Below are 17,254 nucleotides of genomic sequence, written 5' to 3'. Positions count from 1 at the left end.
ATGCTATGCTAACTAGCCAGCCTGAGGGTCTTTGAAGCTTGTAGTGCAGTTATACACCAGTCTCTGAGCAGAGATAGTGCGGAGTGACTGTGCTTCTACTACGTCTACTGTGATTAAAAAGATATGTGAAATTACAAGTTAGCGAGATCACTATCCTGAGGAAAGGAAACTGTGGGGGCTGAGCTTTTCTACAGCAGCTGGAATTACATTTCAAACGCACTGCATGGTGTCTGTTCGTCCCGTTACAATCCAGAAGAAAAATAGAAACTATAACCTTAAAAATCTTCATCGTGGCCACATTTGACCCGGCGCCCTCCTCTCGCTCTTCCCCTCCACACTGCTGCGCTCTGCTGGTCGGCCCTGATCAATGGCTCTGCCAGCCCCTCATGGTGTGACGCCAGTCAATAGCTTTGATTAGCGAGCGGCAAGCTGGACTCACGCACAGCAGGGCCAGACTGCAGACGCTGCGTCCGCTGCTTTGATTTCGCATGGCGTGCGGCGTGCACATGAGTGGCTGTGTACGTGCATGACAGAAGGAGAGAAAGACAGAGAGGCTGTATAACAGAAAGTACTGATTGTGCTATTTATTACTGCTGACCACCAGGGCATGTAAATCAATACAGAAGGCCTCCAGGATGTTGTGGCTGGCAGGTTCTGATTAACTATGATGTTGTTTTATCAGCACGTACACATACAAACCTCAGTCTCTCAGTCCGTTAATGCTGTAATAACTTCTAGATATAACATGATCAGCCTACAGAGTCAACATCTGAGGAGTGGAAGAACAAAGCTGCGTTGATTTTACCATCAATGTCTGTAATTATTGGTCATGTCTTAATGCAGTGTCCCATGACCCAGTTTATTTATTTTGACAGAAAATGCCAGATAAAATAGCCGTGACGTGGTGTTCCCTCAACTAACCCCCATGTATGTGTCATCAGGCCATGTTCAGCTTGTGCATGGTGGAGAGCGAGGCAGACGAAGTGACGCTGCAAGGAGTGACCAGCGTCGGGCTGAAGCACGCTTTGGACTTCGCCTACACTGGACAGGTGAGTCTGAGCGGTGGCCACCACGGCTGAACAGACACAGGAAAAGAGCTTTTCACCAACACACTGTTTTATTGGGAGGTGATAGCTGGGAAGTGCTGTTCAAAATCCAAGGTCCTTTAATAAAAATAGATAGTAAAGTAGAAATAACACAAAGTAAAAATAGTCTATTACAAATAAAGGTCATGCATTCCAAATTTTAGGTAAGTGAAAGTACAAAAGTATTATCAGCAAAATGATTTATCAATAATATCAGTCATTAGGCCCTGTTCTCTAACCCTGACCTAATGTACATTTAAACTGTCCTTGGATCCAACCCAAGCAAATAGCAAATACTGTAGCCGATACTTGGCTGCTTAATCAGGCATTATATCTACAGTGTATCTGCGAAGGCACATCAAACATCAAACAAACCAGCAAACCAGCAAAAAGCATACAGTTCTGTCTACAACATCACTAGCTAACAGCATGCTAAGCTAACTTGCCAGAAGTGACTGGCAACAATACTTCTTATAGACTTAAAACTAATGCATTATGCAGCATAGCCCCTTTCACGGTGTTGTATGATATATATATCATATTATTCAATTGTTAATTATATAACAATATTGTATTATATTTACAACAGTGCATCATATTTTTTAATTAGACAAAATGTTTTGCATGTAAAAACTCTATCTGCAAGTAACTAGTGACTCAAGCATTTACTAGTAGAATAGAAAGTGCAGCATTTCCCTCTAAAATGTAGGCGAGTATAAGTCTAAAGTAGGAAAAAATGGAAATACTCAAGTAAAGCATGAGTACTTTAGAATAGTACTTAGGCACAGTAGTTACTTTTCACCGTTGCCAAATATGTCACCAAAATAAATCGAAACAGGGCATTTGCAGATTACCACTTTAATCTCGGCAGCAGAAGCTTTGGATACGGCGTTATTCAGGAGTGTGCAGGTGCTGTGTCAGATCACTCCTCTGCCCTCTGTGGTCACACCGCTGAACATTATTCTGGGATCTAAATAAGAGACAGAGTTCAATTCAAGAAAGCAGAAGTAAAGAGCACGGTGTTTCACATTTCCATACTAAAGCAGCGAGACAGTCGTGTCAGTGAGGCCGCTGCCCCCCCCCACCCCCACCCCCAATGAAGAATAAGTGTGTGATCATTTCTAATAACCCTCCTTGACCTTGTTAGTGTCAGTGATGCTCGGTCCAGTAGGCAGCCTAGCGGCTTACGCAGCACACTGAGAGGCCAGGAACTTTGTAATTACTCCTAATTTTATTTCCACAGTGGAAATGAGCAAAGAGTGAGTCGGTTGGGCAGTGTAAGTAGGTCAACAGCAGGCTTGCAGGCCGCCCTGCTTTGGTTGGCTCAGCTCCTGTCTGCCCAGAGGAGATGATAGCAGATGAGATGAGGGCAATATGCTTATCCCCACACCGTAAATAATGACCTACTAAAAATCCTTCAGCCACATGTCATAGGCCGGCAGGGTGAGTGAGGAGACATGCTCTCTGGAAGACTGGAAGGCAGTTAGTAACTCCAGCGACATTTTTACTGCATGCCCAGATCCCCGTGGATATCACTGAAACACCTGGAACATCCTGCAGTGTTTTCAGACCATAAATGAGTGAGCCCACATGGGTCCGGCCCAGCGTAGAAGACTTCTACATCCTGCCATGCCAGCACCTCCTTTCATTTTGTCTTCTCCTACAGGTGAAGGCTGGCGAGTAACAAGTGCAATAAATGGCACAAGAGCTCGCTGCACTCCCACACTGAGCCGGTGTTATAAAACTGACTTTGCTCTAACTGTAGTGGGCCTCTGGAGTGGAGAGGAGAGCAGGATATGAAGAGCGTTCACTTGCGGTTATTACAGTTATTATTTTGAGTTGCCTTTATTTGCCGCTGCTGCCTGCCGGGATGCTGAGTGTTTGGTTGTTTGGTGTTCATCATGTGTTTACCTCAGCTTATATTCACCAGGTTTGAAATAGGTGCGTAGCTTTCCTCCTAATTTAAGAGGCATTTTATGCGTCCTTCTGTTCTTATTGAGGCTCAGTGGATACAGATCCCAAAAATGGAAGCAGAGAACCACCTAGAAAGCGGTATGCTTTCTATCATAATATGGTAAGCTTATGGAAGCCCATTGTGCTGGTGGTTAACTGGACCACTGCCCATGCCTGGCAGGAAACCATACTGTTATAAATGGGAATGTGCAGATGCAGCTAATTGCAGAGAGGGGAAAAGAATAAAAGATTTTTTTTTTTTTAGATGACTTAATGGAAAATATTTCATCATAAACAAATTGCTTGATGATTTCCGGGGAACTGTTTACATGAATGCTGAAGTGGTCAAATGATGTGTGTATTTATTGATATGCACAAATCATGTAATTAATCACAAATTCCGCCGAACGTGTTTCTTCACATCAGTTACAATAAGTGGACGAACATGCGAACTGGAAGAAAGTAGTACATATCTGCCCTTTTCTGTTTTCAAAAATCATAAATAATGAAGGCTTCAGCAAAAAATGATGTCCGTGAGTGCTGCTTAACAGTGTTCAGCCCACTGCTGTATCAACAGTAGTGAGAGGCGAGGGAGACCAATGATGAAGTCATTTTTTCTCACTTTCACTACTGATGCAGTCACGCCTCTGTGGCTATGTAGGACAGTGCTGCTGAATGGATTATCAAAGGTTTGTCCCTGCCCTTTAAAACCAAACAAAATTCCATTTGAAGTAGGTGAGTCTGCCTGTGCGAGAGGTAACATGGGGCATGTTTAGTCTGATTGGGCTATTACTCCAGTGATTAATGGAATATTTAACTCCATATGGTTCTGTTCTGTGTGCTGAGAATACATACAAAAAAGGGCAGCTGACTCTCCATAAAGTACGTAATACCTGGCTCTGCTCCCGAGAGCTTAGCAATATGAACTGGTTGCGTTACAGAGCTTTATGTTGCGTACGGGTGGTTATTACGGAGGAAGCAGAAGGACGCTTTCTGCAGATCGTTTCGGCCGCTGTTCATTCAGCTCAACAGGAAGCATGTAACAGAATCAGCGCTGTAATAATTGCCTGAATATGTTGCTTGAGTGGGAGGATGATAGTGGTTAATTGAGGACGTTGGTAGAGCAATTCTTGTAATGCTGTGAAATCTGTCACCCTCACTTTTCCCTGTTTCTATTGCGCCATATAAAACATTTTAAATAACCTGGAAAACAGACGGAGTTCTCAGTGATTCTTAACTAAACCCTAACCTAACCCTATCAACCACAGACAGATGAGATATATATAGTACACTGCCTTTTAAACTTAAGTGAGTATATGCTCATGACTTAACATTTAAATGCATGGGTGATTTATCCAAACCTTTTTTTTCCAAACCTTTTTTAGAACATACCTTTGATAATAACGATAATGATTTTCACTTGTGCTAAAAAAGCTGTTTTCGAAACTTGAACAAATGGATATATTTTAACATAACTGCTCAATGACTGGCCCTTACCAAACACAAATTAGTCAGGCACAAACGGGGCTTCAACTAATCGTTTTGTCTTCAAAATGCCCGAAATTAGAGAGAAATGTCCATTATAATTTCCCAGAACCCAAATAACTCAAACAATACCTGATGTTTGGTTTAATATCACAAATGACAAAGAAAAGCCTCATATTTGAGAAGCTGGAACCAGAGAATGTTTGGCACTTTTGCTTGCAAAATGATGGAAAGTATTAATTCATTGTCAAACACTGTCACACACGACAGTGCCAGCATGAGGCCAAACAGGAAAAATGACCTTCTATCAGTAGAAAAAAATCAAATCAATTGAAACCTAATGACCTTGTTTATCTCCTCTGGACAGATCCTACTGGAGCCGGCGGTGATCCAGGACGTCCTGTCTGCAGGCAGCCACCTTCAGCTGCTGGAGCTCCTCAGCCTGTGCTCCCACTACCTCATCCAGGTACACACACACACACACACACACACACCGCTGTCCTTTTGTGTGCGAGCTGGAGATATAATAGGAGGAATCCGAAGAATAACCGCTTCACACTACAGAGTTCCCATCAGGTTAATGGAAATCCTGTAATATTGTGGAGTTTTGAGAGGAGTGATTTGATCCTGTCTGCAGGGAATATCAAAGAAATGTACAAACGGGCCACTTAACTTGAAGTGGCATAGCTTTTATGTTCTGACTTATTTCACACGTTTATTGTATTCTTGGTAGTCTCACATGCACTAGAAACCAATAAGTATTCCCCTTCAGACAGACAGCAGAGCAGCATGGACAGAGTGCCTCGTCTTTGTTATGGAAAATGATGTTCTGTAATTTTACACAGGGATTATAGTGAATGTATTGATACTGGCTGCTATTTTTTTTTAAAAGAGTAAATACTGACAAGACCTCTAAAAGACACTCATAAAAGACAAGAGAGACCACCATCAGGTGTACCAACATTACATTGTTCATTCTTATACTGTGTGTCTTGTGTGTATTTTCTTTTTGTTATGTCTTTATGAAAAAGTGAATGTTCACTCTCTATTACTAAGCATTAGATGAGAGGATTGATGCCACTCTCATGTCTGTAGGCTGAATATGAAGTTAGAGCCAGGAGACAGTTAGTGTAGCTTAGCACAAACAATGGAAACGGGAAACAGCTTGCCTGGCTCTGTCCAAAAGTAACTAAATCCACCTATACACATTTGATTATCAGAATGTACTGCAATCTGTATGAGGTTAAAGGTCAGTGTCAGTTAGAGAGCAGATGCCCTTTAGCCGGTACAGATTCAGTGTGTCGCTGAAGGACACTTCAGTGGGGTAGGTGCTTGACAACTAAGGTGCCTGAGTCCAGATCTTTTCAAGAACTAGGCCACCCTGCTGCTTGTTTCATGTGTTTTATCAACGAGACCAAGATGGATCTGTTGGAACAGTCAGCCCGCTGTCCTCTGGGTACGCAGCCAAAAGCTGCTGTAGAGAAAGACGAATCAGGCTGAGGTGGTTGCACCGCAGAATCACTGAGTTTTATGTTTCCCCGCAAGTCACGCTTTTTGCAGTGGTTCTAGAATCACTTAATTAAATGCACATACTCTACTGTATCAGAATCAGAATCAGAAATACTTTATTGATCCCTGGGGGAAATTTTACAGTACTGGTCCATTCAAGATTAGAAAGCAGCATACATTTAGAAATAAAAGTATGTACAAAATATAAAAATAAGAAATAGAAAATAAAAAATATACACATTTACAATATTTAAGTGAAAAATAAAAGTAAAAAATATATACAGCAGCTATGTATATATATATATATATATATATATATATATATATGTATTGCACTAATTACATGTACTATTTAATCTTGTGCAACTCAAATCCCTGCCACCAGTCTGTCATCTTTTGAGACTGTATTTTACCATCCAACTCTTTATAGTTACATCACAATTGTAAACTTAGCTCAAATGTGCCATCTGGTGGTTACAAAAGCCTCATCTCCATTGGTTTGTCGTGTCGGGCCCATACCTCGCTCTAAACTAAACACCAAGCCCCTGAATAAGCCATTGAGTTTTCAGTGTGATCATCACTCTACCTGCTGACGTCCTTGTTTGCAGAACACACGCCAGCTGACTGTTTTATTTGGCACGTGGTCAGAGCGCAGAGTGGAAGGAAAGGCCACACAGATGACATTGATTTCCCAATACACACTGCATCAGCTGATCTGAAAATCAGATATATCAGCCGGGGCCGGATCTTCCACCTCCGACATGATGGATACTGATGTGCACAATTGTGTTAATTGAATATTGAATAACTGATAACAGTCCACTTGTTGATTAAGTCCTTTATCTGAAATAATTCTAATGGCACATTTTGACTGGTATGTATGTGTGGGAGTTGCTGTTGTTATTAATATAATCATACTTCTAAGATTTAACTAAGACCTTTCATCTCGTGTTTTAAATCCTGATTTAGAGATTTTTCAAAAATAAAATACACACTTCATACTTTTTTTCTGTAAATTAGTAGACTTGTAAAAGTGAAATGTACTGAATTTCAGTGCAAAATATCTACTTTAAAAACCCTGAGTGGTTGATCCATGACGGTATTGCATTATTACAGGTTGAACAGTAGCAGAAGGGTATGTACTAGCTGGTGCGTGTTTGTACTGTATGTGCTTAAGGACAGCCAGAAGATGGCAGTCTTATTCCACCAGTCAGGCCTCATTTTCTTTTACTGCCCCCCCCCCTCCCCCTCCTCTTTCTTTTTTTCTGTCTGTCGGTCTCCACATTTGGCATCTGTAATGTTGTCATTTCATTATGAAATTGAAATCAACCCACAGTTAATCAATTCACACTGTATATTTGTGTCTTATATATTCATATATGGTGACATATTCTTATGAAATGGTGGCTAGCATAAAAGAAAAACTAAATGGTTCATTTATATATAAATAACTAAAGTTAATTTTGGACTAAATATACCTCCTACTGTAAATGAATATTTAAAGGATGTCTTCTTTTGCTGTTTGTAATTACTGAGAAAATATTGTTATGTGCATTCATTTGTATGTTTATGTATTCACCCCGCAGGAACTGAGCAGTGTGAACTACCTGGAGCTGTACCGCGTGGCCGACCTGTTCCACCTCCCTGCCTTAGAGGAGGCCGTGGTGGGCTTCCTGGTGGAGCATCTGTCTGAGCTGAGCCAGAGCAGGCAGGACGAGGCCCTGCAGCTGCCCTACCGCCTCCTCCGGGAGGTGCTGAAGAGCGACCGCCTCACCTCCCTGAGCGAGGAGGAGATATGGAAGGTACTGGAAGTGTGTGCGTGCGTGTGTGTGTGTGTGTGTGTGTGGCCGTGGGTTTTCCATGCAAGTAGAGGTATGGGAATGCAGTATTGAGGTGTTAAAGTGTAGTGTTATGGTAATATTCTGATGAAAAATAAAGTGAGAGACAATCATCTCAGCTTGTAAATGTGAACAAATTGCATCTTGGCACCAGACTCATCTGTATATATAACACACACGCACACACACAGATAGAAATGCATGACACAATACATAGCACACACACAGACTAATAAACACTAAATTAAACACTGCCATCTGCATCTCATACTGTTTGTTTGTATTAAGTATATTAAGTATTGAGTACGTGCCATAGGACGGACTGTTTCTGACTGTGTGCACATGTGGGACAGACACGTGTGTGACGTGTGACAGTCCATGCATCCATGTGAGCGTGTGTGTGCATGCGTGCGTGCATGTGTCATGAACTGCCGGGGATGGTGGAGTGAAGCGGCAGTGCGGGGTGGGGACTTAGTGTTTTGACTGTTCATTTGCACCAATCAGCCCCCCTCCCCCCTCCCCGTCCTCTCCTCTCTCCCTCTCTGTCTTTCTCCCCTTCTCCTCTCTGATTAGGCCCACCGCGGCTCCATCAGGGGCCCAATCCCCCAGCTGTCACTCGGCCGCCCGTCTGATTGAAAACAATCAGGCCTCTGATGGCACAATTACCCTGACCCTTTAGCCAGCCGCCACCGCCATAATCAGCCTCTGATTAGGCTGCTTTGGGCCTCCTTCACTTCGCCCAGAAGGTTAATTTGGGCATCAGACGGAAGCGAACGGCAAGCGGGGGCCGTCGTCCGAAAGGGTGGGGTGGGCGGGGGGGGTCGGTGTGCACGCCAATACCGGACTGATATAGCTTGGCCGTCAATCATTGTCACTCAGAGTTTTCTTACAGTCTCTCGCGCTCTGGAAATCACATTTTCTCTGGCTTTGTTTTTTTCCCCTTCTTTCTTGCCATCCTTTGCTTTTCCTTTCTGTAACCCCCCACCCCCCCACCCCCTCCCCGCCTTCCCCTTGCCTCATTCCCTCACTATCTCTTTCCCTCACTCTCTCTCCCTCTCTTTTGTGGTCTCACTCTCTCCTTTTCACACACACAGACACGCACACACACAGACACGCACACACACACACACACACACACACAGACACACACACACACACTCTCGCGCTTTCGCTTTCAGTGCGGAGGGGAAGGAGGGAGAAGGAGTTGATTTATTCTGTGCCCCGAGGAAGTTGTGTGATGCAGCGTGACCTTCACAGTCAGCTGCCGTAGTGCACACGCTCACACACACACACACGCTCACACACACACACACACACACACACAGACACTGTCACTTCAGAGCAATGAGGAGGAGAGAGGCGGGGTGAGCGATAGAGAAAGGGAGGTAGAGACAGGAGAGTGGCACAGATACCACAAAAAGACAATCCTGACTTGCATGTTTGTTGTATATTCACACCTTTAGAGTGGATTGAATGGGAAGTAAAGGAGAAGCTGCGCAGTACACATCAAGTATTTGTCTATACGTCATACACCAACTGCTGTGGTGTTCTGGTGTGATACTGTGAGCTTTGCCTGATTTGGTCTGTGGTCATCCTTGTCTGAAAACAACATGTTCTCGGGCCACACTGCCCCAAAAGCTTGCCTTTATTCCGGTGCACTAAATTCTGTCTCTGCACAGATTACGTTAAAAACCCACTTTATTTTCCTGATAATGGTATCAGTGATCTCCAGTCATCTCGCCCACATTCACACCTCGTCGCAGCTAAATAACCTTCCACCGCTCTCAAGTTCAATTAAATCCCTTCTCTGCAACCCAGTCCGCCTGCATTAAACAAAGGAGGGCGCCTGTGGATATTTACAGTCTGTATATTGAATGCTGCTGATTAATAAGTACTTATGTGTGTGTGTGTGTGTGTGTTGGCAAGTATGGATGCAGCGCTGGCTTGCCTCAGTCTTGCCACAATAGCCTATGGGTGTCTAGAAAAATAATTATGATTAGCGGTCTTACACTCATTTTATTTCTCAGATTCTTTCTTTTTTTCCACTCATTCCTCTAATCTTTCGTTCTTTTCATACTGAATTCTTGCTGTGTCTAAGTTCTTCCTTCCACCCCTCTTTTAAGGGACTGTATGAAATGAGTTTGGGCCGGTAGGCGGCTAAACCTTAAGTTTCACAGTTATTATTTTTGGATCCCCTTGATCCCCCTACAGTATTGGATCGGTTCAAGTCATTTAATCAATAATAAGCACAAGGAAGTTAAGATGGCGTACCCCAATTTAAACCATATTTTAATGACACAATAATTTTGATATAGTCATCAAATTGTACATTAAAAATGCTATTGGTAATTGCCAAATCAACAAAATGGTGGATATTTTAGTCACTCTGTTTTTTAATTAAGACCTGCTGAGCAAACATATATTATTGCCGCCTAATGAGTAAACTGGGCCCAAAGTATAATACTGAATTTGAATTATATTATAAGTTGTTATGACACTTTTAACTTTATTTTCTGTTGATTCAGTCCATAACTGTTGATACCGTTCTTCTCTACTTGGTCTGCCTCTAGTTGGTTGTTCTGTGGCTGGAACACGACTGTCGCTACCAGTACACCGAGGATCTACTCCAACACGTCCGCTACGGCCTGATGGACGTCCCCACGCTGCACCACCTTGCCCGTAGCCACCCTCTGGTCCAGTCCAGCCCTACTGCCGCTGCCCTTGTGGAGGAGGCCCTGGACTACCACCACGCCACCTTCGCCCAGCCCCTCCGGCAGTCAGCCCGCACCAGGCCTCGCTTCCAGTCTCTCACCCTCTACATAGTCGGCGGGCGGAAGCGGGAGGTGAGCAGAGTCAGGGAGCTGCGGTACTTCAACCCGGCTGCACAGGAGCATGTACGTGTCGCAGGGGGGTCGAACTGGAGCGAGCTGGCACCCATGCCCACTGGGCGGAGCCACCATTGTGTGGCCGTAATGGGGAACTTCCTGTTTGTTGTGGGTGGGGAGGTGGAGCACGCCACCGGGAGAACATGTGCGGTGCGGACTGCTTGTCGATACGACCCCAGGGGCAACTGTTGGACTGAGATTGCCCCCATGAAGGCCTGCAGGGAACACTTTGTCCTGGGTGCTCTGGGTCAGTACCTGTACGCAGTGGGGGGCAGGAACGAGCTGAGGCAGGTGCTGCCCTCTGTGGAGCGCTACTGTCCCAAGAGGAACAAGTGGATGTTTGTCCAACCCTTCGACCGCTCACTGTCCTGCCACGCCGGCTGTGTGGCTGACAACCTGCTCTGGGTCTCAGGTATACAGCGACGAGGACAAAGGACTCGAGATACTCGCACACTCTCACATTACCTTGATTCTACACATTAACATGCATGCTCTTGACATGTGATTTTTTTAACTTCTTTATGCACACTTGTACCAAAATCCTTTGCTCTGTGACGAAAGCCAAGAGTGTTGTTCCTTTGTGTTATAGGTGGGGTGACAAACACAGCTCAGTACCAGAATCGACTGATGGTGTACGACCCAGAACAGGTAACTGTGACGTGATGGGATCCTACACTTTTAGAGAGACCACATCGGTGATTTTCTATGTTTTATCTACTACAAATCAAGTATACTTGTATAGCATAGTACACTATATTACTGCGGATCATATTCCAAAGCATGCAGTTCAAAGCTGCTGGAATCAATATTTTCATATTAACAACTGACGAAATGACTATGTGTAATGCGAAAGGTCTCGCCAGTAGTGATGCACCCACTGAGAATCATCACCAAACTCCAGAGTTCAACTCATTGTTTTGGTTTTACGACCTGCAGCATTACTGTTTTGGCTCCCTCTCATCGCTCTTATCCGTGCTGTTTCCAGGGTTTCATTCAGTTCTATACATAAAGAATTACAGCAACACATGTAGTATTAAGAACAACTTTATTGTCAGTCGGCTTGTGGCCATAATTAGGGTCTAAAGTCAGAAGGAGGACAACAGCACTCCACTTAAATTCTTCTGTGGAATGCATGACAAGTGTGCAAACTGGCAGCACTGTCAACAGTCATCAGGGTCTACTACAAACGTGTTGGTCTGATGTTCTCAATACTACAAGCGTTGCTATAGTTTTGACCCTTTAAGATTGCTTTCCCTTCTCCATGCACCTTGCATGTAGGTTGTGCCAGAAACTCCCACGCTAATGCAGTTCTGTACAGTCAGACTTAAAACTTGCTTCCTGAGTTGTGTAATTCATCATGTTACAAATTATACATAATGCACTTTTTAACTTTCTTTTTCTGTTTACTGTGTACATAAAGCTGTCTACTGTATGTACTATTGTACTTCCACTGAACATTTTGGTAGTCTTCCCTTATCTGAATGAGGATGTAAGGATAGAGGGTGTCCTATAGTGTCGAGATTGTAAAGCTTTCTTTCTCTTTTGGGCTATATAAATAAAAATTGGCTTGACTTGACAGTTAACGTTAGGTCTACATTCATTTTTGCCGGAGTGATATTGTTGCGAGGTGATGCAGTTGTAATCAATGTTACAATGGCTTGCGGACATTGTGCTCACTGTGATGGATTACACAACAGGCAGGTGTCAAGAGCCTGCTAATTGATTTTCACACCATATGGAAATTAATGGAAACCAATGGCATCGTGAAAATTAGGAAAATTACATAAACTCTATAGCTTACTTCAGAACATAATCAGCAGATAAGTGTTGTATTTAGGGTTTGTAGTTAATTATTCACGTTTGCAGTTACAAAAAACACTGGTAGACAGACTGGCAGTTTAATGTAAATTTTCCCAATATTGCTTCTACAAGGTTACAACCTTTTATCCTGAATACACAGCGAACAATTATATATACACATACATCTATTTTGTTGCAGTCTTGAGTAGATCATGGATGAGAATGAATTTAATTAAATGTAATTCCTGTGTTTGCAATACTCACACACAGCTAACTGTAGTGGAATGTCGTAAGCTGCGGCCTCTGTTTGTGTGTGTATATGAGCCAGCTGTTATAGAGGGCTGGATCCTGGTGAGGCTGTATATAGCACGGAGGTATGCGGTGTGTTTATGTGTAAGGTGCACATCCATATGGGTCTGTGTTTGTACATGTCGGCGTGGAAGCGAGGGAACGAAGAAGCAAAGTGATAGAGAGAGGGAGAGAGTCTCATTTGTATTCACCATGAATCTACATTCACCTGCCAGAGCAACAGCAACCCCCCACCCACTCTACCCTCAACAGATGGCCACCCGTCAGCTCCCAGCAGACGCACACACACATACACACTCTCATTCTCTGCCTCAATCAAACACACACACTGACACAAAATAAGCTTCGACACACTTAGTGAAATGAGCTGGGATCCTCGGAGTAAAATGGAGTGGCTGAAACATATGATTAGAAATAGGGAGGGAAGTCATTAGTACAAACCAGAGCTCCAGTGTCACGTTATTTATCTAGCACTGAGCATACATCAATTACCCATGCATGGATATGCTTAAATATTAATCTTCTTATTCATCCTCCTTCCCTTCCCACCCTCTCTGTTTCTCTCTTCGTACCACATCTCACCTCCTTCTCATCTACATCACGTCATTTGTTTCCTTCTTTCTTTCCGTCTGCCCCCCCCCCCCAATCCATTCTCCACCATCTCCACCTCTCCTTTGCAGGACCAGTGGTTGGCCCGCAGTCCCATGTTGCAGAGGCGAGTTTACCACGTCATGGCGGCGGTGAGGAGGCAGCTCTACGTGCTGGGTGGGAACGACCTGGACTACAACAACGACCGCATCCTGGTCCGTCACATCGACTCCTACAACATGGACCTGGACCAGTGGACGCGCTGCTCCTTCAGCCTCCTCACGGGTGGGCAAATGTGAAGAAACCACACACGTGACACAAGTTGATTAATCAGTTGATAGTGACCAACTGGTCAACCCTCCGGTCTGCAAGATTGTGTTCTTTCCTTTCAATGTTACTATAGACAGAAACATAGGTGGACATTACACTAAAGATAGCTGTAAAGATAGATGGCTACGTTAGACTTCTTTGCAAAATGTACTCATTTAAAGGAATAGTTTTACGTACTCTTATTCACTTCCTTGCCGAGAGTGAGATGAGAAGATTGATACCACTCTCGTGTCTGTAGGCTAAATATGAAGCTAGACGGTTAGCTTAGCTTAGCACAAAGACTGGAAACAGGGGGAAACGGCTAGCCTGGCTCTGTTTTGATCTTGCAGCGTGCAATTTTACAGTTTTGGCTGGTCGTCTTGGGCCGCAGCAGGCAGCCGTAAAAACAGTTTTAAAGCTCTAACACAGCTCCAAAGGACAGAGAGACACTGTGTTAGCGACATGTTACCATTGTTGAGCATTTAGCAGCTCAAGAGCCAGATATTTCCCTGGGGGAGTGAAGATTGGATTGACATGCCTCAGGTGGTCAACTTCTCTATTAAAGGCCCTGAAAAAATTGATTGATTGAAAGTTTTCAGGAGGCTTTAATTTATCTGGAACACAGTATATCTTTATTTCCAATGATGTTCTGTATGTGGTACTTGGAAATATAGTTTGAGTAAAGCTTTGTGCTTTATCCTCCTCTCATTAGATAAAAACATAACACATAATGCCTCCCTGCTGGTTGTGTGTAGGCGGTAGGACGATATACAGTGAAAACACATATATCCTTAGGTCCGTGCTGGTGGAGGTGGGATGGAGTACCACCTCCACCATGGACCTAGAGGCACTAGGGGCACAATCTATCATGCATGTACTGTAGGATGAGGTCACATCCTCTCATTTCATGTGATATTCTTCAATGAAATCTTACAGGGTTGAAAGTTCAGGTGACTTTACCATTCCTCCCTCCATCTCTGCTCCCGTATGACTTTCCTCTTTTGTTCGAGGATCTTTTCCTCCTATTATATCTGTAAAAGTTTAAGACAAAGTCACAGGAAGGAGAGCAGGAGCTCAATCTTGGCTCTCCGCACACTCCCGCCCTTGCCCCATCGTTCTCCATTTATCTCTCTCTCTGCCTCTCGGGGGACATGGAAGTCATATTGTCAGAATGCCCTCTGCTCGGCACAGTGAAGCATTGTGTCGGCTCTGTCCTCCCCAGGTCAAAATGAGTCCGGAGTTGCCGTCCATGATGACAGGATCTATGTGGTTGGAGGATACTCCATTTGGACCAATGAGCCTCTGGCATGCATTCAGGTGAGAGATGTGGCTTTTAGATTTAGCCCCGTAACAGTTGTGCCACTTGAGAATGATCAGATAAAATGATGTGAATTCAGCTATTCTATTGATCATATGCTGTTCATACAGTGAAGTGAAACAGCAGCACACTATTTATAGAATAACCGTTGAATTGAATTAGACCAAGTCTTTTTGTCCTTCAGCCTGAACCTACACATGAAGATTAAAAAAACGGCATTGAAGACGTCTGTAACAGGTGTCTAATGATACTGAAAAGATTTTGTTTTAATGCTGCCTTCAAGTGCTGTCAGAAACATTGTGCTGTTTCAAAAAGGAGTGATATTTCAGAGTTACCAAAATGTGACTGTGGGGTGGCAGAGAATGGTTTGAATTTCATGGTTAAGTTATTTGTCTAACGTGCTTTTCCTGCTCCTCAGTGTGCTCTTCCCTGCCTGAATTCTTGCCAAAAAAAACCCCCACAACCTGGTATCAATAATGTATTCATGCATAGTATTCCAAGAATGGTTAAACCTATAAAAAAAAGAAAAAAGACTGGAATGGCAGACCAGAATGTGCCCATTGTTGGACACAATGTGACAATTTAATGCCCGATCACTTTCAAATATTTTGGCATTGTCCAATAATCCAACCCTATTAGCTAGAATAGAAATGAAAATACTTACTTTCAGATTTTTATGTTTGTATGAGGCGCCCCCCCCCACACACACACACACACCCCACCCCCAAGGCTGTACTTACTGTAGGTGCTTTAAACTAAATGCTACCGTCAGCATGCTAATATACTCACATGACGATGCTAACATGCTGACGTTAAGCAGACATAATGTTTACCATGTTCTCTATCTTAGTTTAGCATGTTAGCATGCTAACATTTGCTAATTAGCAGAAAATGCAAAGTACAGCTGAGACTGATGGGAATGCAGGTATATGGTCATAAACAAATGATGATGGCACTAGATGAGAAGTCAGGGGAACGCTACAATGAGTACAATTTTTCCTGAGGATGGCATGGATGTGTGTGTGCGCCAAATTTCATGACAATCCATCCACTAGTTGTTGAGACATTTCACTCGAAACCATACGTCAGCCTCATGGTAGCGCTAGAGGAAAAGTCAGGGGATCAGCAGAGTCAGTAGTTTCATCCTCCGGGAACCATAAATGTCATGGAAATCCATCCAATAGTTGTTGGGATACTACAGGCTAAACCAAAGTGGCCAGTACAGAGCTGTAGAGCCATGACGCCATTGTTACACAACCCACTAAGTCATATTTAAACTAATGTACTTGAAGGTAGTTTATGAGGGATATATATATATATATATATATATATATATATATATATATATATATATGCTCTCCTTCCTATGACTATATAAATGTCCTCTTTCCAGGTGCTGGATCTGAGCGCAGAGGGGAAGGAGGAGGTTTTCTATGGACCAACGCTGCCATTCGCCTCCAATGGGATAGCAACTTGTTTCCTCCCTGCTCCTTACTTCACCTGCCCGAACCTACAGACTCTACAAGTACCCCATCACAGGATAGGTGCTGTTTAAACCACAGAGGAACAAAACGTCAGAAAGCATGAACACATAACCCAGAGAATAGAGGAGCCTCGTCTTAACTCTGGACCTTCAGTACTTGCAAACGTGACGTCAACGTAATCATTCTGGAACCGCCTGGAACGAGCGTACAGGGATTTCTTTGACACCCAAATGTAATAATGATACTCTCCTGATCTACAAGAGCCATGTCATTCTGCGAGCTTCTAGGAAACTCAAAAACAAGCAGCTGTCACAGTAACACAGCTTATCTGCTGTATTTCCCCTAAGACGGAGACGCCATTTATGTCCGGTGACGACGCAAAGAGCAAGAAAAGGAGAACTCCAGAGGGATTATAATTCTTAAAGAAGACAGGAACAAAATCCCAGTCCTATTAACAATTAAGTGACTTGTGGTAAGTAGACATTACTCAGTCGTCCAGGAACTACGGAATTCAAAGAAACGGTCCTTTTCGTAACCCATTATAGGGCTGTAGGAGCTTTTCTAGCTAAAAAAAAAAAAAAAAAGATCACCGTATAACATTTCCATCAAACCTCTATAATCACTTTGGTGGCCTGAAAAACTCGTGCAGGATGTTTTTCAAGATATAGAGAATAAAAAAACCTGTTTTCTC

At 43.4% G+C, this 17,254-nt stretch overlaps 1 protein-coding gene across 7 annotated transcripts in view; it reads left to right on the top strand.

Annotated features, from left to right (window-relative positions):
- Positions 1 to 16,634, top strand: part of klhl32 (kelch-like family member 32) — a 22,632-nt gene extending 5,998 nt beyond the window's left edge. For 2 of the 7 annotated variants that reach the window (XM_070912021.1, XM_070912020.1), the window contains exons 3-10: positions 942 to 1,049; positions 4,891 to 4,989; positions 7,619 to 7,834; positions 10,441 to 11,167; positions 11,345 to 11,403; positions 13,545 to 13,737; positions 14,984 to 15,078; positions 16,473 to 16,634. In XM_070912021.1, coding sequence (XP_070768122.1) covers positions 942 to 1,049; positions 4,891 to 4,989; positions 7,619 to 7,834; positions 10,441 to 11,167; positions 11,345 to 11,403; positions 13,545 to 13,737; positions 14,984 to 15,078; positions 16,473 to 16,634 — 1,659 coding nt within the window. The remainder of the gene's footprint in view (positions 1 to 941; positions 1,050 to 4,890; positions 4,990 to 7,618; positions 7,835 to 10,440; positions 11,168 to 11,344; positions 11,404 to 13,544; positions 13,738 to 14,983; positions 15,079 to 16,472) is intronic. The other 5 variants (XM_070912022.1, XM_070912024.1, XM_070912023.1 and 2 more) reach the window with 5 other exon arrangements.
- The last annotated feature ends 620 nt before the right edge of the window (positions 16,635 to 17,254 follow it).

This window comes from Enoplosus armatus, chromosome 9 (assembly GCF_043641665.1).
Source record: "Enoplosus armatus isolate fEnoArm2 chromosome 9, fEnoArm2.hap1, whole genome shotgun sequence".
Classification (NCBI taxonomy): domain Eukaryota; kingdom Metazoa; phylum Chordata; class Actinopteri; order Centrarchiformes; family Enoplosidae; genus Enoplosus; species Enoplosus armatus.
This window is presented reverse-complemented; position numbering and strand designations above follow the sequence as displayed.